We start from the raw sequence: 21,877 nt of genomic DNA on the forward strand, positions 1-21,877 counted from the left end.
AGGATTTTCTTTAAACTTGCCAGTCTAGCCTCAGATTGTCTTCATGATCTCCCATACAAGTATTAACCAGGTCTGACCCTGATTAGCTGTTGGGGATCAGTCCAGGTTGATTTAGGTGCAGTTCTCTGCTATCTTGCTCAAAGGGTGCTAGTGAGCATGAGAAGCACTATGACTATTGCATAGATAACTCTGCCCATCCCAACCTCCACCTTCAACATTTCCTCTGAAAAGAATATTAAAGGCTCAGAAGCAGGGAACAAGTGAAGAGTCAGTAGCCAGGAAAGAAATGGCAAATCACCTTCAGCCTCTCCTGTTGCAAGATAGCACAAAAGAGAAGGAGAAGGAGTGATACTCAATCAGGATGCAGACACTTTAAAAAAGGTGCAGATCAAGACAGAAAGGAAGAGAGTTCTGGAGATAATCTTCCCATCAAACAATGGGATCAAAGAATCCAGAAAAATCCACATGAGTTGTGTCTTAAGAGAGAATGAAGGTAGAGAGGACCTGAAGGAATATAGATGTGGATTGCAATTACTATAAGAGCTCATCTTTAATTAATGTTTCCTAATACACTTTAAGTTGTCAGAATGTGTTACTCAAGTATTTCTAGTACGTGAATGAGTGGTAAAATGTTAGGAGATGGAAAAAGCCAGAAAGAATGCTTAAAGCAGTGTGGTCCAAACTTGGCCACTTTAAGATGAGTGGACTTCAACTCCCAGAATTCCCCATGGCTGGCTGGGGAATTCTGGGAGTTGAAGTCCACTCATCTTAAAGTGGCCAAGTTTGGACAACACTGGCTTAGAGAGAGGAAACGATGGGAAACTAAAGAACTTTAAAGGGATGGCTCAGTTGCAAGAAAAATAAGAGCTACTGGAGCTTCAAGCTGTAAAACTACAACAGTGTCATGCAAGGTCTACTGAAGTTTCATTTTTAAAAAAAAAAATGAAGAGAGGCCTATATGTGCATTTAGTGTCCGAGATGTTTTTGAACTGAAAGAAATGCAAAAGCAATGGGGGAAATGTCCTTTATTAAAAACCACATATTAAATTGTAAAAAACCAACCAGTGTTTACCTATATTACACAAAATAATGTTTTTAAACATGAGTATCCCAATCTGTTTACGCTCAACTACAATTCATGTTGTGTGATTAATAAGAGTGTTCCTGTGTCTGAAATACCATCACCTGGAATCAGTGCCTTCAGCTCCACTTCTCCATATTAAGAGCTGCGTTCCTCACTAAAAAAAACTAATTGGAGGCCTACATTAAACATTAATATAATAAAATACCTGAGACAGTCTTCCTCAACATAGCACCTTCCAGCATTTTTGGGAATGCAACTCCCAGAATCCCCCACCCATTGGCTGGGAATTCTGGTCCCCCAAATCTGGTAGACTTCACATCAGGTAAGGCTGCATTAAAAAATAAGTAGCAATTTCTTAAGATGCATCCTACATATCACGCCAGCTTCCTTGAGATTCACCATCCCAAACATTTGGTGCTGATGATGGGATTGAGAGAAGGAAGAGAGACAAAGGGAAACATACACTAAGAAAGGAGCCCTGGAGGCCAGAGACCTAGAGGCAGCAGGACCTGGGGGTGGATTTTCTGCCCTAAGGCGAGAGTGAGAGACGGGCTTTCCTCTGAAGCCAAAAGAAAGGGCAAATGGGCTCTCCTGAAAATGAAGCTCCTGGGAAGACATGGAGAAGGTTTCCATTCTCACCATCACAAAAAGTCACTCGGCATCCAGGGTAGTTCAGAGAGACTTGAATCTTCTTGATCTCCCAACTCATTGGCTCAAAAGAGAAAGCTGGGGGATTAATGTACACCCAGTGACACCCCCACTTTGCCATTGCCCAGATCCCTCTCATAGCATTAAAGGACATAACACCCTTTCTCCTCATTGAATTTTGGGCAACTCCAACAGCCCAGTCGCCCTCATTTTCTAGAACAACTTCCCAGCAATGCCTGCCAGTGAGGAACATCTCGCGCCCCAACACGCACATCATGTGGTCAAATCTCCTGTCATCCTCAGCGAGTTCTTGACTTTTCTCTCCCACCCAGAAGCTTTTATGATCTTCTGAGAGAATGAGCTTAGGATGAGCTGTGTCAGGATCCAGAGTCACATTTGCTAGGAAGAAACACAATCACAGTAAGTCATGCCTAAGATAGAAGCTGTTCATCCATAAACCATAGTATCTGATAAGCCTTTTACTATGTGTTGGGATTTATTTTTAACAGTGAAGATGCAGAAATGAAAAAAAAGAGAAAGATTTGTGCCTCCTGAGCCACACACAGCTCTTGAAAAGGCATGCCATTTTAGACCACAGGGAAAAGTAATTTGTCCCGTCACTGTCAAAGCTGATTGGTGATGATAAGAGTAGTAGGCAGGAATTAGAGGATGCAGGTTGAAAAAGGCTGTGCTAAATTGGGGAGGGAGGGGTGCAACCACAAGGCTATTGGATTTGTGACTCTCCAAAGAAATTTTGGGTTTCAGCAATGTCCTCCAGTTCACCACCAAATGAAGCTGTGGCCTGACATGCTTGAAAAATATGGTCTGATTATCAAAATGAGGACATTTCAACAATATTCCTCCTGTATGGAATATTAATATAACCAGAAATCACAGAACAGAACTATATGTAGCGTTGCTATAAATATTTTTCCAATTTAAAGGCACTGAAATGATCTCTTTCTTTTCCAAAAGGAAAGATTAATTCTTGTTTTGGGCAACAGTCCCAGGATAGAATGATGGTGAACCCCCATGCAAAATAAAAGGAAAGAGGTTTCTGATGATTGAGCCATCCCTCAGTCTCAGAGATATACCTTTCTGCATCTGATATCCAGATATCAGGATCTCTAAGGAAACAGAGTACAGATTAAGTAATCCAGCACAATGCTTGTTAGAACAAAATACAATTTCCTCTCGATGTTATCATGGACACTTCATTTCAAGATCCCAAGTAAACAGTCATCGAGCAGATTCCTGAGTGCTGAATAACGTTTCCAAGCCCTCCCAATGACTTATAAAAATTAGAAGAGCCACTTTTTAGCAAATACAATTCTAGCCGCTGTCAGAACATTTACAATCAAATATTTCAGTTCTTTACTATATGTTTCAGGTATAATTCCTAATAGGAATATCTCTGGTTTAAAGTCTATATGTTGTTTTATCATTTTTTCCAACCATGTGTGGATTTTAATCCAATATCTTTTAGCTTCTGGGCATGTCCACCACATATGGTAATATGTACCGGGCTTCTGATGACACTTCCAACATTTATCAGACTTGTTCTTGTACATTCTCGCAATCCTTGCTGGAGGTAAATGCCACCTATAAAACATCTTATACAAATTTTCTTTATATGCAGTTGACATTGTCATTTTATAGTTTTGAGACCATAATTTTTGCCACTTCTCTAAATCAATTCCGTATCCAAAATTTTTCCCCCATGCGATCATTGTATCTTTAACCTGTTCTTCCTCCATCTTAAATTCTAGTAAATGTCCATAAAGTTTTTTAATCACCTTTTCATCAGTACCCATCAAAATTTTGTCTAAAACAGTCAGCTCATCATAAATACCTTCTGCTTTAAAATCTTTATCGAATCTAGATTGTATTTGCAAATATGAGAACCAGTTCATTTTTATACCTCATGGTGTAACATGATGCGTGAATCCAATATTTGCCTTCTCTTAATATGAAATGTTTTCAACCTTCCTAATGATGGGTATGTAAACGAAGTTCTAATGTCCAGTTACACACATACTGCCTTGAAATTCATCTGCAGAGTTTGGAATCACCTGCAGACTTAAATGTCAGATGCAAAAGGTTTTCATATTTTTGTAATTCAAATATTACTCCCTAAGACACCTGCCCCTTTTTAAGAAAAGAAGTCCTTCCCAGTAATTCCTGGAGATGCCAAGTTTGAATCCAGATTTTTTTTTCATACAAAGCATTCTACTTTTAATTGCTTTTTTTTTTTAATGTCAGCAGGTCTTTTAAAGGCATTGTATAGACCTCAGCCTGAAAGAATTTCTTGCTGCCTCTCCAGCCTCCCCACAATGCCACCCACTCCAATCTTATTTCCATTTAACAACTTTGATAGCAGAGTTCTGAAACAAAAGCCGATTAAGCCATTGTGATTGGCTCCCCTTCTTTCTTCTTAAGTGGTCCTCAAAATTCCCCACTGATCAGGCCCTTCTAGCTATACAATGGCCCCAACATTTACCCACACCAACTTTTCACCCAGCATCTTTGCATCACCAATTTTTGTGTTTTGTTTCAGTCCTTTTCTTACCTTTGAATTGTCTCATGATATTCCCTAAAAAGGCATTGAAGTCAAACAAATCCCAGAGTCCCAATTTCACCCATGGGTGAAACATCATTGGATTCACAAATGTTTTCTTGCATCTAAGAAAAAACAAACCAAAGGGGCCATTTTTGGAGGAATGGAAAAATCTGGGACAAAATCTATGTTTCTATAGTGTTGAACATCCTCAGATCCAAAACTGCCAAGTAGACCCACACGGAAAAATGAACTTTGCCCTCTGCCCCATAGATAAATTGAGGGAAGTGAATAGGTTGCAACTGAAATAATTATAGGGGATCAGAAACATCTCCTAAAAGAGCCAGCCCCCAATCTATGGTTCCCAGAGCCTTTCCTGAAGCATGTGGGACTACAATTATCAGTGGGTTGATGAGAATGCTAGGGGCTTTTAAAACCACCCAAGCTTAACAAAACATAAGCCAAAAAAATCTTTTAAGGGGTAAATACTCTACATCCATATTAGCCCTTCAACCATCCCCCTTTCAAGACACAGGCTGAAAATTTCAAGTTCACTCACTCCAGTGATGCCATGTCATATCCACCAGGCAAGACATAAAGACAAAATGAGATCCCACACCTGAAAGGTTTGCCCATCCCTGCCCTAAGCCCTGATCCTATGTTCCTACATTTGGGTGGATTGCTCTAGGTGACTACTCTTTTTCCTTTGAGAAATCATATGAGACTTGGTAGTCCAGGCAAAAGGTCTATTTTATTTATGGAATGTGTATCCCACCGTTCTGCCAAAGCATGGTGATCTGGGATAATGCAGGTAACAGGGACCAGCAGAAAGTCTATAGTCTTGGGCAGAAACAGAAAAGCAGGAAGAGAACCACTAGATACCAACCTCAGGAAGTCAGATGTCCCCAAAGACTTGATATCTAACCAGAACCACATGCAAAAATGGACCTCAGCGTATGTCTTTTAGCAAGCTGTAATGATAAATAATTCTTGTTGACTTCTCTTAAGATCATCAATGAAGATCATCATCATTCAGACCATAGTTATGAGTCATGATACTAATTTAAAGTCTCCAGATTTAACTGGGCTTGAATATGCTGCAATGCAATTTGTATCAGATTGTCTAACAAATTATTATTCAAACATTTTAAAGTGGCAATCAAATTCCTTTTGTTTTGTTTCTTTTCATTTTTGATATGTCAAAACACAAAAAAGACAGAGTCCATGATTTCACCATTTCTTTTTTAAGGGGTTCAATTGGAGCGTCAACAAAGATCTTTGGTTTCTATTATTCCATTTTTGCACGAATAACACACATAAAAGCAATTCATTAAACTGACTGTTCTCTGTGCCTAGCCCCTCTCCGTGCATCCACAGTTCCAATTTAGGGAGAGGTCAGCTCACCTCTTAAGAGTGCTTCCCATATCCTAGAAGAGAGAAAGAGTTAAAGTAGAAAGGAATTAGGTGCTTGTTCATACTAAAGATGAGTCTCAAATCCTAGACTGCTCTAATACCTGGAAATGCTACTCATTGTATCTGAGATGTTCTATGTCAACTTTCCCCAGCCTTTGTCTTCTCCAGATATGTGGGATTTCACACCCCAGAATTCTCAGCATTGGCCATGCTGCTTGGGGAATTCTGGGAATCCATACATCTAGAAGCAGCCGACTCCAGGAAGACGGTTCAATATGCAAAACAGGTACCTATCAGCAATTTACAGATCCTCCCACTTAGTTTTTAATTGAGCTCATCATGAGCTTTCCCACCTGTGTCCCAGCTGTTTTCTCACTTGCTTCATTGCCTTCATTCTAGGTTAATGTCAGGGAGCTATACAGGCTGTGCTTAGAGGAAGAGTGATGATGTCAACTTCTCCATTCAGTTCCAGAAAGAACTATAGTTTGATTGCAGCACCTGCTTCCCCCATTTCATTCCACTATTCTCCTGCCCAGTTGAGAACATCAAAGCGAGACTATATCCTGATCCACATATTGGACAGGTGGCACATTGGGACAGCTCCACGGGAATCCTGCCCAGGACAAGGCAGTTCCATCCTAGATGTGAAAGTCTTCTAGAACAGCTCCAGGAAATACTGTCTCAGCAGCTTCCTTGGACCTTTTTTTCATTGCTGAACTGAAGTGCCCTCCATTCATCCTTCAGTCAGAAGAAAACTATACCTATGAAATGGGCTGCTCTTTTTGCTGATGGCTCTCCTGTCTCTATTCCTGGTCATTTGCTTCTCCCCTCCAAGGTAATCGGTGAAAAAGCCTGGATGATTTTACACACCTTGAGGCTGCCCCTGGATGGTGTCAGAATAAAGAGGAGCATGGAATTTTAACACCAGTACAGCTAAGGGTGCCTTATATCTGTCTCCCTAATGGCTGAGAAGGAGATGAAGGCAACATCATGAGATCACAGCAGAAAAACAGAGGCTGCTAGAACATGGTTGTGCCACAGTTAGGTACAAGTGGGGGAAAGGCCTTAACAGCTTTTTGTAACTGGATGTCCTCCACGTGCATTGGATTGCATTAAAGTTGCTTAGGGTTTAGGGGATGTGCACCAAGGACCACCTACTACACTCCCACAGACCACCAATATTTCCTGGACCATAAGTTGGGAATCATGGATTTAAAGCCTGCTATAAACCTTGGTCTTAACATCACAGGAAAGTCATCAAAAGACAATATAAAAAGAGACAGTAAAGCAGGATGACATCTGCAGTAACTACATGTTACAAAGAAAAGAGCAAAGGAACTCAAGAGAAAACCAACCCAGAATGCTTTGTGATGAAAACAAAACTGAACTCATTAGGCACAGTGTTCCATTGCTTGAAATGGGTTTTATTTGAAAATCTGCATTTCTAAAGGTAAATTTTCAAGGGGTGTGTGTATGTGGAAGAGATTGTTTAATATAAATTATGTTTGTGTATGTGTATACACACACACACTCATGCACAGAGACATAATTTATATTAAACAATCTCTTCTATAAATTATTTATTCTTATTCTTAATTTTTTAACATTTCCATGCTAACAGGTGGGATTATATGGCCAATGTAAAGGAACTCCATCACATCTGAAAGTTCTAGTGAGTGTTATTTATCCCAACATTACTGGAGGGGAAGCCATAGAACTGAAAGTTTGATTCACAGATAGGAGACTTTCTTAACTGTGTGAGCAGTGCTTCCTTATACTCAGATGTTTTCCTTGGAGTCAAAGAGTTCTAACGTTGAGACCCCGAAACATCAAAGTGAGTCTATGGACAGAAGGCAGGAGGAGAGAAACCAGCCTTAACCTACAACCGGTTAGAAAAGTATCATAGAAACAGCAGCACAATTAATACTCAAGCACCTTTACAGGAGTAAAATACCAGTGGTCTGGATTGGTGAGCATATTGGGGGTTTTGAAGGCACATTAAGGGTTCACACAAAACAGCCACCATGGGGAAGTTTCACATTCAAGAAGTAGAAGGAAACCAGTATGCTTGCTTTTCCCAGAATACCATTATCCTTCTTTTCTTGACAGATATGCACATTAAAACCCAAAAGTCAGCAAATACCCCGTTTCTGTTCATTAAGAAAGAATATGGACACTGTTAAAAACATCTCAAGACATTTAACGTGTCAGGGGATCAGGGATCATAGCAGGCATGAAAGCGATATTGGTATCATGGAAACCATACTAAGGAACCCAGCCTCAGAACATTTCACTCAGCTCCAGCCTGGACTCCCGTCCCTCTTGGTTAGCAGTAAAGGAGGTCTTTGCTCTTTCTTCTACAAAGAGTTAACCACTGAAAGGGATGCAACTGTTAAGTGTCATCCTTCTGTAGAAAAGACTTGTACATTGTCTGCCAGAATCTATTCTTCTATTCCATTTACACACCATCAACCATGCAATATGTAAAAGCAATAACACATCTGTACCATAATATAATCAGTGCCTGGAAGGAACAGGGAGTGAAATACTGAAGGGCACAGGAATATTTTCAGCATGTGCCTGAATGGTAACCACAATGCATGCCTTCTTTCTGGAGAAAAGGTGTACAAATATCTGTAGGCTACTGCAGAATCAAGAAGGCTTCCAAGGAGGATCACAGCAGCCAAGCAGCTCTATCTAGGAGAAGCTGTTCTCTCAGATGCCTTTGTCCCAATTTATTTAGGAATTTCTTACCTGAAGAAGCTCAACTGCTGACTGATGGCACTTCTCCTTCAGTCCCTGGATGAGATCATCAAAAGCTGAGACTTCCTGGAAGATGAAGGCTGCATGCTGCGACTTTTTCCAGAACATCCCCTTCTCTAACCCTCCCACAACATTAAGCAGCAAAAAGTTCTCCTGATCTTCCAGAAACTGGCGCATTTCTTCAAATTCAGCCATCATACATTGCCTCTCTTCTTCTATTTGTTCCTGCAAGCAGTGGATGAAAAGAGAAAAAGATGCTTGTTTAGGAACCAAGTCAGCATAGGAAAGACATTCAGTGACATAGACACATAGGCATCAGTTAGACGCCACAATGACATCAAGGACATTATCATACAAAGAGTGCAAAGTACATACTTTGTGACATTTGTGCAATGTTGTCTGGATCGGCATGTCGCCACTGTGAGGAAAACTTCTCACACTGATAAGATCTAGCAACAATTACCTAAACAATCAAGAGGTGCAAATTCACAAACATACACCTCTTCTCCCCTCTGAAGCGGAAGAGTGTGAGAAAGCAGATCAGACGGCCTATATATAGGATTCTCATTTGAAAACAGAGTGCTTGCATGAAATCTTGTGTTGTAAACTTAATGTTCCTTCTAACAAATATTACTAATCAGAACTCTGAGAGACATGTTCTTTAGATGAACAGTTTCTGGTTCACATTGCTAGGAGGGAAGGCTGACAATTACTTGCTTCCTGCTGTGGATGTTCATGCACAGATATGTGGCCTTTCAAGCACCATCATCTGCATTTCCTCCCACAGATTGATTGAAACAGACAGATATACATACATATACATACAAACACACTTAAAAAATGTTCATAAGAATGGCTCTAGGCCATATAAGGACATTCACAGAGCATTAAAGTAGTGAGTACAGTCCATTGCTATGTCTGGGAGGATCAGCTACCAAGAAAAAGAGGCAAAGATAAGCAGGAATGGATAGAGCATTGTGATGGTATGTGGGAATGACCTTGGGAGACAGGGGGAAGAGCTGCAGCCAAGGCAACAGTTGGATAAGAGGCAGCTGAGCCCGCAGCAGGAATGAGGGTATGGCAAACATCTCAGAAGGGACCCTCCCTAGTTTCTTGGGCTATAAAGGTGGCAGAGGAGAAATGTACTTTCAGACTTGCAAGGTTCCATTAATATAATCTTACAATAGAGTAGAGTTAGGTCATCTGGGTGTGCTTCTTGTCTGGACTACCTCACAAGACTGACAAGCATCCTGGAATAGCCTTAACCGTTTGCCCCCAGTAAGTAGTTGTTTCATAACTGGCAACAACCCTTATGGCAACCTTTTTATGGGGTGTTCAGGACATACACTCAACATCCTTAATGTGCTACCAGCCTCCCAAAGGCTGTCTACTGCTGGTTTAGTCTTAGCGGCTTTTCAAACACACCACATTTTACAGAAAATTTCCCAGCAGATGATAGCACTATGTCAGTCTTGACTGATCTTGAAAAAGCTAAGCAGATTTGGACCTAGTCAGTATTTGGATGGAAGACCACCAGGGAATCCAAGGGCTGTAGTTTGGAAAGTAAAAAAAAAACATTAAATCTCATCTTAGCAGAAGGCCACAGCAAACCAATTACCTGCTTGTGTAATCTCCAGGAATCAAACTCAAGGAAAACTTTGCAGGATTTCTAAGACACTGATCCTTAGAACATCCTTGGGGAAGACTAAACTATTCTAGGCAGGTATTCCAAACAGCATTAAAAAAAGAAGCCATTGTTCGTTTCCTAATAACACATACAATCAGGGTTATAGACTGGGTTCCTTCATCTGCGTGATGGTTTGAAATCTTTTCTTTCTCGTTATTTAAAGTCCCAATGCAGCTTAACAAATGGCCCTAGAATAGAAAAGAAATTGATTTGAGATAATCATCAAATAGTAGGAGAACATCATCACAGTTCTCTTCACACAAAGGTTGCAACTGTCCCAGTTCTCTGCCTCTTTTTCCTCTGGCCCACTTCCCCTCCTCTTTAGGTTCTGACTCTGAGGTTAAACATTGCACAGGTAGGGGTACTGTAAACATTGTTTGTGAAATAAGCCACAGTCGCTTTATTCAGAAATCACTGACACAATGTTTGCAAACACAACACCCTCCACATGTGTTGAGACCTAAACTCCCAGGCTGCTCTCTTCCAGCCATTTGTAGACTAAATGTGTGTGCACTTACGCACATGCGCAATCATCCAGATCCCTCAAAATCTTCATCCTACGATTGCTGGCATGAAGTGAAAAGCGGAAAAGCAAAGGCTGCCTATTTTCTGCCTTCATCTGAAAGCTTTATTTGACAGTTTTCCATGCTGGGGACCATTTCATTGCATTAAATTTGACCTCCCATCATCCCCAACCAGCACAGCCAATGCTAGCAGAGAAAGGGGCATGTAAAGGTTTGGTGATCCAATGGGAACGACAGGCATTTTCTTCCAGTATAAACCATATAGTTGGGGAAAAGGTGTTCTATTAAAAAGAAATAATATCTAGTAGAAAGACAACTATTTCAAATGTAGGAGGAACAAACTTATTATTCTGAATTATTTCAGAAATGCTTTGACATTGAAGTCAATTTTCTAAATTGTACTTTTTTTCCCCAGTTCAAATTCCCCACTAGATGACCAAAATTGTGCCCCTAACTTTTACCTCTGTATAGCTGGTTTCCAATAGGCTATCTTTATCTGGAGGAAAAATCAGTTGGGTAACAGTGGCCAAAACATGGGTTTAAATCTTAAGCAACATATACAAATAAATCAGACAGCCCTTGGCAAATCACCTGTCTCATCTCCCCTCCATCTCTTTTGCAGATTTTCTCCCCTCTTCTGCTTTTGTTTTAGAAAAAGGAGAGAAGCAACTATTTTTCCTAATCTTCTAGTGCTGCAAGTCCCTCCCCCTCCCCCCCGGTACTCTTGGGCAGCTTCTGCCTACAGGTTTCCCCCTATGCTCTTGGGTGTAATGATATGTAGGAATGACCTTGGGAGACAGGAGAAAAAGATACATAATAGACAATCATCATGCAAAAGGAATCTCAGCCCGCAGAAGAAAAAGGGGGCATGGGAAGCGTTTCAGAAGGGACCATCCCTAGTTTTCTGGAAATAAAAGTAAAGGAGGGGAGAAATACCGTATTTTTCCGACTATAAGACGATACTTTTTTCTAAAATCCTTACGCTAAAAATTGAAGGGCATCTTATGCAAGGAAGTAAGCCAAGGAGAGAACCACGCAGTTGCAAAACTGCCCATACTTTGTCTCTGCAAACAGGCTGCCTCCTATTGCTAGCCTCCAATCACGAGTGAAATAGCTTGTCTCTGCAAACAGACTTCCTCTAATCACGAGCCTTATGTAACTGATTCAGCTGATGCTGAACAAACCAATTGGAGGAAGTCTGTTTGCAGAGACTAGCTATCGACAGTTTAACTCGTGATTGAATGTAATCAGTTATGCAAAAGAGCCTGGAAACAGAGCTGCAGAGAGACGGTTTGGACCTCCTCCCACCGAGTGTATCAGGTCAATGTTACCTAATTACTAAATAAAAATGTGTTCTGCACTATCTTTAAAATATTGATTTCTTAATTTTGGGTTGGAAAAGTGGGGGTCGTCTTGTACATGGGGGCATCTTATTGATAGAAAAATACGGTACTTTCAGACTTGCAAGATTCTGTTACTGTAATCTTGCAATAAAGGTAGCATTAGTCCTCATGGTTTATGCTTCTTGTCTAGACTACCTCAAAAGGTGACATGGGCAGCTTCTGTCAAAGGTTCCCACCTTGTACTCTTGGGCAGCTTCTGCCACAGGGACAACATTATGAGCCAGATGCTCCTGAGATATGTCACACATTGAACAGAAGAGGACAAGCTCATTCCTGCAGAAAGCCTTCAGAGCTGGAGAATGCTTCTTACATGTTCGGCCCTTTTCTGTCATTTGTTTTATACCATCACTCAGCTCTTCAACCAGTTTCATAATATTCGCCAGCTGCCTGTTTGGTATAAAGTTCAGCCGAGGGAGTTTCTCCTGACACTGAGGGCAAGCCATCTCAATGGGAAATTCCCCCCAGTAACTCACAAGGCAGGCATGGCAGAAATTGTGCCCACAATCGAGTGTTGTTGGATGTAAGAAACTCTTGAAACAAATGGAACATGTTAATTCCTGCTGCAGCTTCTCTACAATGGACCGCAGGGCCATGGCTCCTCCACCAGAACTGGAAAGGCTCATTCGACTTCTTCACTGGGGTAGCAAAACGCAATAGTTGAAAGAGCTAATTGCAAAAACCACCCGCTGGAGCTGCAGAAAAAAAAGAGAATCTGCTACAGAAGAGAAAGGAACTGGGATCACCATATTGCAAACCCCACCAGAATTTGGAGGAAGCCCCTCCTTCCTAGAATATGTGATGTTCCAACCAAAACAGATTAGTAACATTTTCACAGTTTGGATGGCATGCTGACCATTGCCTTCAAAAGAAAGAGAACCAAGCATTAGGCCTCTCCCACTGATAGAATAACCCAACATCAGAAGATTTAAAATGCAGTCATGCAGGTTTAAGAAACGGGCACTTTCTATACACATTCAAGACTAATACTGAACATGAATGTATTTAATTAATTTGGTTCTGGCATCGCTCTACTCCAGAATGACTAACACTGGTGTTTCCAGGCTAACTGATGGAACTGAAGAAAAGAAGTACCGTATATACTTGTGGATAAGCCAACCCTCAAATTTTTAACCAAAATACCCTAAAAAATAGGAAAATATGTGGTCTAAAGGATTAAAATTTACTTTATGTTATAACTTGAAAGAAAATTTCTATAAAATGATGTATCGATGGTATATGACACCCCAAAGACTATCAAAGATGTATGGGACAATTTCCAACGTTTGTTGGAAATGTAAGGGGTCGTTTTACCATATGTGGTGGACATGTAAAATTGCAAAGAAATTTTGGACTCAAATACAAACGTTGATGCAGAGCATACTACAAATATGGATCCCATTTAAACCAGAACTATTCCTGTTGGGGATAATGGACCTTCAAATAGGAAAACATCTTATTAGAATTACTCAATAAATGATTACCGCAGCAAGACTTCTTTATACACAATTTTGGAAAACCCAGACACAACCAACAATGGTTGTTAAAACTGATGGATATGGCAGAAAATGATAAACTGACTTGCTTCTTAAAAGAAAACTCAAATAATTATTACCTTAACGAATGGAAACCGTTGATGGACTATTTGCAAAATGCAGGTGGGGTGAAGCTTACATGGGGATTTGAAGATTAGATTATAAATGTAATGGGATATATTTAGACAAAGAATTATTCCTATCTAATGTATTAAAAACTAGCACTTATGATAGCCTTATTATTTCTAAGACCAGAGATAGATTGGAAATTATCTATTTTTCATATCTTTTTTTCTTTTACTTTACCTCACTTTTTCTTTTCCTTTCCTTTATATTTTGTATTTCAAATTTTCTTTTTCATTTCTAACTTTTAAATATGTATCTTTAAAATCTTAATAAAATATTATTTAAAAAAATACCCTAAAAAATGTGCCACCCGCGGATAAGCCGACCGACATTTTTCAGGATATTTTTGTTAAAAATGTGAGGGTTGGCTTATCCACGGTTGGGCTTATGCATGAGTATATATAGGATATACAGGTACTTTTAAAAAGTATGGCCATATATACTCATGGATGAGCCCATCCACGGATAATCCAAACCCAATTTGGATTTGGGGGGTGCATTTTGGCACTGTCGGCTTATCCTCGAGGAAATGCATTATTGTGGGCTAAACTTTGGTAGCACCTTTTCCAACTAACCATTTTGATTAACAGGCATAAGCTTTAATGAGTTGCAGCTCATTTCATCAGACGGCAAAAACGGATGCCTTTAAATTAAAAACACTAAAAGATGCAGTCCGTGGGAAAGGTGCTTTCAGAATCCTTCTGTTGTTTTGTTAGGAAAGATTAACATGGATCTCTTCCGACAATGTCTGCAACCGTATATACACAGCTATATAAATTGGGGGGGGAATAAATCTACAACAGACAGGACTGATTCCAGCCAGCCCCACTTTTCCAAAATGCTCTGTTCCCTTTCTCTTTTCATTTTCACACCTCCTTGTTAATAAGGAACTGGCATTTGCTCCATGACTTTTCAGTATATTAGTTTGGAAAGTTCCCTTTCTGAAAGTCGCCCCTTGGTTAGTAGTTCTCCAAAACTTGAGGATTCCCACAAGTGTAGAACTTCACTCACATGTATTGAAGGCTTCATTTATCCCCCTCCCTGCCAAAAACCTGGAAAAGCCAGCTTATTACTAGTTTGAGTAACAATATCACATACTTTCAGAAAACAATAGAGAACATGATCTTTTGTGTTGGTTAACACCTGGTTTTCTCTTGGTTTGATCCACCAATAACACAAATTAAAGGAATTAACGTCTACTAAGCCATTTCAGTTCTATTAGGCGTTTTTCAGTTGCTACTGCTAATTAGCATTTACAGTCTGGCCATTCAAGGAGCTAAGAATATACATTCTCCTTTCTGGCTCAACATCAGTAGGATTGCATCTCCAGCAACTGTCTTGAATTTTAGGTCTCCCTAGAATTAGCAGAAACGGAGCGCGGACCTTCTCCTGCCAGACCCAAGAGGGCGCAGGTCCCCTTAAATACATTGGCACCTTTTATAACCTAGGTTCAGCAATCTGTACAGTTTCTGCAAGGACCCTGGAGGACCAGCCCGAAGCATCATTTCCTTCAGAGATACTGAAGGAAACAGGACCATAACAGAAAGAGCCCAATTTAACACTTCTCAGGAAAAAAATATGGCCTTTTATAAAAATCACTCAGCTTTAAAAAGCAGTAACCACGAAAGGTGAGGCGCACGCAGAGACAAGCATTACAAACCTACAAGGTGGCCCTCTTTCTCCCACTTAAAATCCCCTCCGCTGCTCCTACCCTTATAGAAAAGGCACATTGAACTACAATTCCCGAAATGCTCTGCTCCATCTGTCCCCGCCCATTTCACTCTCATCCGCCCAGGGATTGTGGCTTTAAGAAGCCTAGTGTGCAAAAGGTGGCTGGGCCCATGATGATTGGCTGAAATTGGTGGCACACGTTGAGGGGAACCTTGATTTTTTTTTTTTCTTAGACGCTCCTGATTTTTTTTTTTTTTTTCGGTTTTGCAAAACTTCGGCTGATTTGGAGAACACAAGGGATGGGGGGAGTTTTTGCATAGGTGAAGAAAGTTTTTGCATAGATTACAAAAAAGTTGCGGATAGCGTGGAATGTTTCAAAAGACAATTGGGGGTGCTTTTATTTTGCACCGTAAGTGGTTCTGATGCGAAGCCCACAACTTTCTATATCTGGATTAGTGTAAGGGAGTAACAGCGTTATCCGCTGCCCAGGAAAACTTTGTTCTGACAAGCAGCGGGCAACAATATAAAAGGAACAATAAAAAATGGTAACTGTGAAAATTCCACGAGGCACCCAGTTGCTTTTATTCTACTGAGGGTACATTGTTTGGAGAGCAGAACGTAGGCATAAAACCGTGTGTGATCATTTAGAATGCTTTAATGTTATGTAAGGTCTGCAACCCTGAATCCCAGAGAAATCCAATGCCAAGAATTCAGGAGGAGGCTCTGAAAAAGAAACAGCTTTTTATTCGGCCGAGTAAAGGAAGCTGGGTGGTCAATAGCCCAACGCATAGGCAGCAACTATGCCAGGGTTTTGCCACCCCACCGGAAATGCAAGCTGAGTTTTTATAGTTTACAGGGACAAAGCAGTTTGAATAGCAGTTTGAACCGGTTTAGCTGTAGACCTTTTCCTGGAGACCCTCAAGGTACACAAGGCAGGTTGAACCAGTTTAACTGTAGACCCTTCCCTGAATACCCTCAAGGTTTCCTGCGTACGTGTCCCTCCCGCTTTGAGCTAATGGTGTCTTTCTAGCGAGGCTGCAAAGACAACCCCCCCCCTTCAGTTAATTCATGTTAATGTTTTGTTTTGTTTTTTAATATTTTTTTATTTTTACAACAAACACAAAACATACATGAACAAACAAAAACATAGAAAGGCATAAAAAAAGCATCTTCCATTTTATACCGTGTGTCAACCAGTTACCAACTCGTTGGTGCCCCTTTCATAATCTTAAATTCTCATATCATCTATTCAAAATATACTTGTATACTTATCAATTAACAATTATTAATCATTCATAGCTAATCTATAGAATCATTTTTTACAAGAAATTTTAACTTTCAATAGGATTAGTAATACATTTTCATCTATCGATTATATGTGTATATATATAATAATTAATATCAAATTTCTATTATAAAATTTCCTAATCCATTACATTACTATATTTTCTCAGTGTCATATAAAATTACTTATCTTCTTACTCTAATTTCAAATCTCAGTTTAACTCATCTCTGCACATTCCATAATTTTCAATAACTTCCTCCTGCATAAGTACTTTTTAATTTTTCCAATTCTTAAAAGTTACAGTTCTAACCAGTATCAGTTACAATATCAGTTACAGTTCTAACCGGGTTACAGTTCTAACCAGATTCTTCACTACATGTTTCAACAAAAATGTCTCTAGTTTAAAATCTATATGTTACTATATTCAACCATGTATAAATTTTAGTCTAATCTCTTGAAACATTTACAATCAAATACAATTTTTAACTATATATCTCAGATTTATACTTTATTCCAGCGCTTGCATAATTTTGAGTTCACCCTTTTCATTCAATATCCCAAAATATCTAGCTGTTTATTCCTTTTTCTATATTATTGGATAAGAGAAAGCAATAATAAATGTCCTTTCAAACATTCTGCTTTTGAAGCTTCTGTCAGTTCCATCATTGTTGTATTCCCCTCATTTTTTCTTTAAACATCTGAAGTAGTTTCTTTCAATATTGTTTTACTTCTTCTTTTGTGCATTCTCTTAGTACGATTTTCCATTATAATCTTGTATAATCTTTTTCTCACCCTCAGTGCCAAGAACAAGTCTGTCCCTCTTCATTTATCAGTTGATTAACCCTTTTAATTCTCAGTTTATAGGCCTCACAATAATTCTGTTTAATGTTTCTGATTTCTTGTACTATTTCTTCCTTTTCCATTGATCCTGTTTTATGTTTAATTAAGTCCATTTTAGCTTTAATATCTTTTTTCTTTTTTTTTGCGGGAATTTCTGCAGCTCTTCTTCCAGTTTTTTATAGTCATCCTCAATAGTTTAAAGATCTTTTTCTGCATTGTGTTTCTCGTATAATTTATTATCTTGATAAACCTTTATTGAGTCAAAGGATTCTTTATCTTTGTTCTTGCCAAAAATAAAAAAAAAAAAAGCAAGAGGAGAAAAAAAAAAAAAGAAGAGGAGGGAAAAGACTAAGTCTCTTTAAAAAAAATCCAACTGAGGGGGGAATGGAGAGCAAAGCAGAGCTTCTAGCAGAAAGAAGAGCTACTGCCACTAATCAGAGCTCTTGTGACTAGCTCAAACTTTCCATCTTGATATTTTCAAAATCGCTTTCAACTCCACTTTCTTGTTTATAGTTACGGATGGCACCTGTATAAACATGCACATCCCACTATCTTTTTAGAAAGCACAGGGTCTTTGAGCATGTGTCACAATAGAAGAAAAAAAGCACTATGTCGAGCCTCTGGATGGCAGTGCAACTTTCTTTCATTTACTTTCTCTTAACTCCACTTTCCCCACTTCAAAATCAAAAAGTATAAATTTCTTATAACGATAAAGAAATCTTAGTCAAAAAAAAAGGCTTAAGATAAAGAGTTATTGAGTATTAAAAAGAAAAAGCCAATCCAGTTAAAAATATATTTTTTTAAGAGAAAAACATCTTGCCAATTCCACTAAAAAGGGAAAGTTGAAAAGAAAAAAAATTTCCCCCCCTTTTTTTATAAGGCTCAATCTCGCCGCTTAATCCACTTTTCTTCACTTTTAAAAATCTCTTTAAGTTACTTAAGGTGTTCTCTAAGAATAGTTGGATAGTAAAAGTCCATCTCACCCAGTTGACACCCCTCTCTTCCTTCTTCCTTTGGAGCTGTCCCGGCTTTCGCAGCCATTTTCGCTGCCTCTCCTCCGCCGGCTTCAAGAGCTTCTCCCGGGATCAATCTGGGACTTGCGGCGTCCCTGAGATCCGCGGGACGCGCCCTTTGCGATCGCCATCTCTACGGGACGGCTTAGGTCCATCGGGACCGTCCAGGGGAGGAGATATCGGCTGCGGTCCTGGGAGCCCAGGATCGCCCGCCGTATCGCCGCGATGCCAGCTCCGCCCTCCTAATTCATGTTAATGTTAATCTTGGAATTTTTCCATTTTTGATTTACTGCTTAGCAATCATTATTGGTTATGTATTATTTATTTTAACGTTTTTACTCGTAAACCCTTCAACTGGGATTTGCAAGGCAGTGTGAGGAAACTTTACTTTGAAGTACAGAATGTTTAAATATTTAAAGTCGCTCTGCAGTGAGATGGGCAGTGACAAATTTGAAATATAAATAAAGAAATATCTATAGAATTGAATCAGCCTGAATCAATCGATTGTAGAATGAATTCACTGAAGATTGTGGACCATAATCCAGCACATGGGTCCAGTGCAGGTTGCTAAATAGATGTTTTCAACTGCTCAGTCTAGGGTGAAGAGAGGGGAACTGGCCCAGAGTCCCCATCCAGCTTCTGTATTTAAGGGAGGACTAGAACCAGGATCTCCCCTCTCCTAGTCCAGTGTGTTTGTACTACCCTACAATGACTCTCGGGCTGAGAGCAAAGGAGTGACCCAAAGCACCTCCCCACCAGGAGCTTGTGGGGGGGACTAGAGCATGGGTCTCCCCATTCCTAGTTTAACACCTTCACTGTTATACCGAGAGAGAGAAAGAGAGAGAGAGAGAGAGAGAGAGAGAGAGAGAGAGAGGGATAAATGATGGATGGAGATGAATGGACAGATAGATAGATAAATGATGGATGGAGATGAATGGATGGATGGACAGGTAGATAGATAAATGATGGATGGATGGATGGATGGATGGATGGATGGATGGATGGATGGATGGATGGATGGATGGACGGATGGACAGATGGATGGATGGATGGATGGATGGATGGATGGATGGATGGATGGATGGATGGATGACTGGCATGAATGGATCAATAAAAACCCAGGCTGTTTCCTAAAATACCCCAATGGTAGTTTGTATTTCTCTCCCAATCTGGATCAGGGTTTCCCAAATACACCTACATGTGGGACAACTTCCCCCATCCTCAGACAGCAAACCCATTTTGACTGGCAATGATGGGAATGTGGCCCACTGAGGGATCACCAAATTGGGGAGCACAAAATGGACTTCTTTTTCTTTAACTCCTTTGTGGAGTGGAGGGGGCAGGTGTGTATGTATTTTATTATGGAAACAGCCTTCCAATGGGAGATTGTGACATACTTTCCCTGGTCTAGAGAGACTTAACTGCTAGGGGACAGCATTATGACGGTGAAATAAAAATACATTTTTATTAAAGCTCTCTGTTACTTTTCTAAACTCCTTGTTTTATTAGTTATTTTGTTTTATTTCACCAGATCCTGAAATAAACCGTATACAGTTAACTGTTATCCTCCAATAGCTGAGTACTTTATCTACACTCCCCCTGTATGAGATACTATGATGGGAAGAAGGAGAAAGAAGATACGACAGAGAACGAACTCTGATGTGCAGACAATACACAAGCCATCCAGGCACCAAAAAAATTGACTATCTCATGGGATTTAAGAAGAGGAATGATGATGGAAGTAATAGTAGTAATCATATTAACAAGTCTCTTGGGCATTCATTAAACAAATATGCTGGAGTGAGCCTTGCAAATGGAGTGTGTGAGCCAATCGTCTCCCTCCTATCATAAGAAATTATAGTCCAGGGTTTCTAGATTCAATAGCTCCTTCCCTTGAGGCAGTTGCTCTGTTCAGCTGCTGCACTCATCACAAAATTGTCTGAGAAATTGTCTTAAAAATGACAGCGCTAGAGATTTGGTATCCAAGCCTTGTTTACTGGCTTCATGCACTGCCATTTCAGTCCCTGAATACTTAACAGCAATAAAGGGAAAGAAAAAGACCTTTGATGTAGTCATTCAGTCCTATCATGCTGAATTAGTCTGGGGTCTAAATATGAGCCAGCTATCTTTATCCAAAAGAAAGATCCTGATCTTAGCATTGGATCCTGTGAAAAGAGCAACCAAACTCAGAAAAAACCTCCAGCCATTGCATGAAGGACAGGGGGTTTCAAAGCACAACCAACTATATCCTCCAATAGATGGATTTATTTTCAAATCACCATTAATAGATTCAAAACTGGCTGGTGAGGGTCAAAGAAAGCAATTTGCTTCTCCTTAAGCCAGTTACATTATTGCACACTTGATGAACCAAAATGTTCCTCTAACAGGAGGCTGAGTGGCCTCCCAGTGAAATACGCAGCAAGTGAATTTTTCTGGTGTTTCAGCCTCCCACAGTTCCAAACATGTTATTTAAAATAAAAATAAACGCTTAAATTTTAAATCAAACCCCTTTGGGGTCCCTTTCTCTCTATTTCCAAAATGTGCATTTTTTACAAGGGTGATTCCCTCTTTGATGTTGTCAATAAGATGCTGTCGGTCCTTTCAATGGGAAACTGCACATAAGCATGAAGACACCAGCAATGCCCTTAGATAAACAGCTTCAGATAATGACCAGAAGAAAGAGGGATGTTGCGCCTCTGGAGGCAGAAGTAATTGCTTTTTTGGGAGTTTTGCCAGGTTACAAGCAGGAGGATCTATTGAGATCAGACAATCATAAGCAAACTTTTATTTGCAATGTATGAAGCTGCTGTTCCATTCATCAGTTTGGTTTCCCCAACCCCTACAGATGGCTGATTGATTACATGTTATCAAGTCAGTGTTGACTCCTAATGACCACATAGATATTCTCCATGACGATCTGTCGCTAGCCTCGTCCTTCAGCATTTTGCGTCACTAACTTGCATCCATCCCCCTTGCTGCTAGTTGACCTCTTCTTCCCTTTCCTTCCACCTTTCCCAGCATTAAGTCTTCTCCAGAAGGCAGGGTCTACAGAAGGCCACACAAATAGAAATCTGCTGAGTCCTTCCCCAACACTTTCTGAGATCAGAGGACCTGAAGTCTATCAGATCTGCTCTTCTTGTGGAGTTAGACACACTGTTGGAGAAATTCCCCACTGGAGTTTATTTGTAAGCAGAGACCAAACCACCATCCATCACAGGCAGACATTGTTTATTACAGTACTGGAGGCAGCAAAAAAGCCAAACCTAAAATGGTCTGGAATATAACCCCTATATATATTATTGTGCCAATTAGAATTTACATATTGGGTAGA

The 21,877-nt window shown here is 40.0% G+C and overlaps 1 protein-coding gene across 1 annotated transcript; it reads right to left on the reverse strand.

Moving 5' to 3' along the window:
* Positions 1–1,576: 1,576 nt before the first annotated feature.
* LOC112543164 (zinc finger protein RFP-like) lies at positions 1,577–12,522 on the reverse strand. Its single transcript, XM_088128578.1, has 6 exons — positions 12,256–12,522; positions 8,457–8,690; positions 5,694–5,716; positions 4,302–4,414; positions 2,827–2,859; positions 1,577–2,131 (listed from the first exon to the last, which is right to left on the reverse strand). Exons 1-6 carry the CDS (start codon positions 12,520–12,522, stop codon positions 1,614–1,616), a joined length of 1,188 nt encoding a protein of 395 aa, XP_087984704.1. The 3' UTR covers positions 1,577–1,613.
* Positions 12,523–21,877: the final 9,355 nt, after the last annotated feature.

The sequence above is a fragment of the Python bivittatus genome, unplaced genomic scaffold, assembly GCF_059951505.1.
Source record: "Python bivittatus isolate LINGU-HERP-01145 unplaced genomic scaffold, Pbiv_v1 ctg000750_np1212, whole genome shotgun sequence".
Taxonomy (NCBI): Eukaryota; Metazoa; Chordata; class Lepidosauria; order Squamata; family Pythonidae; genus Python; species Python bivittatus.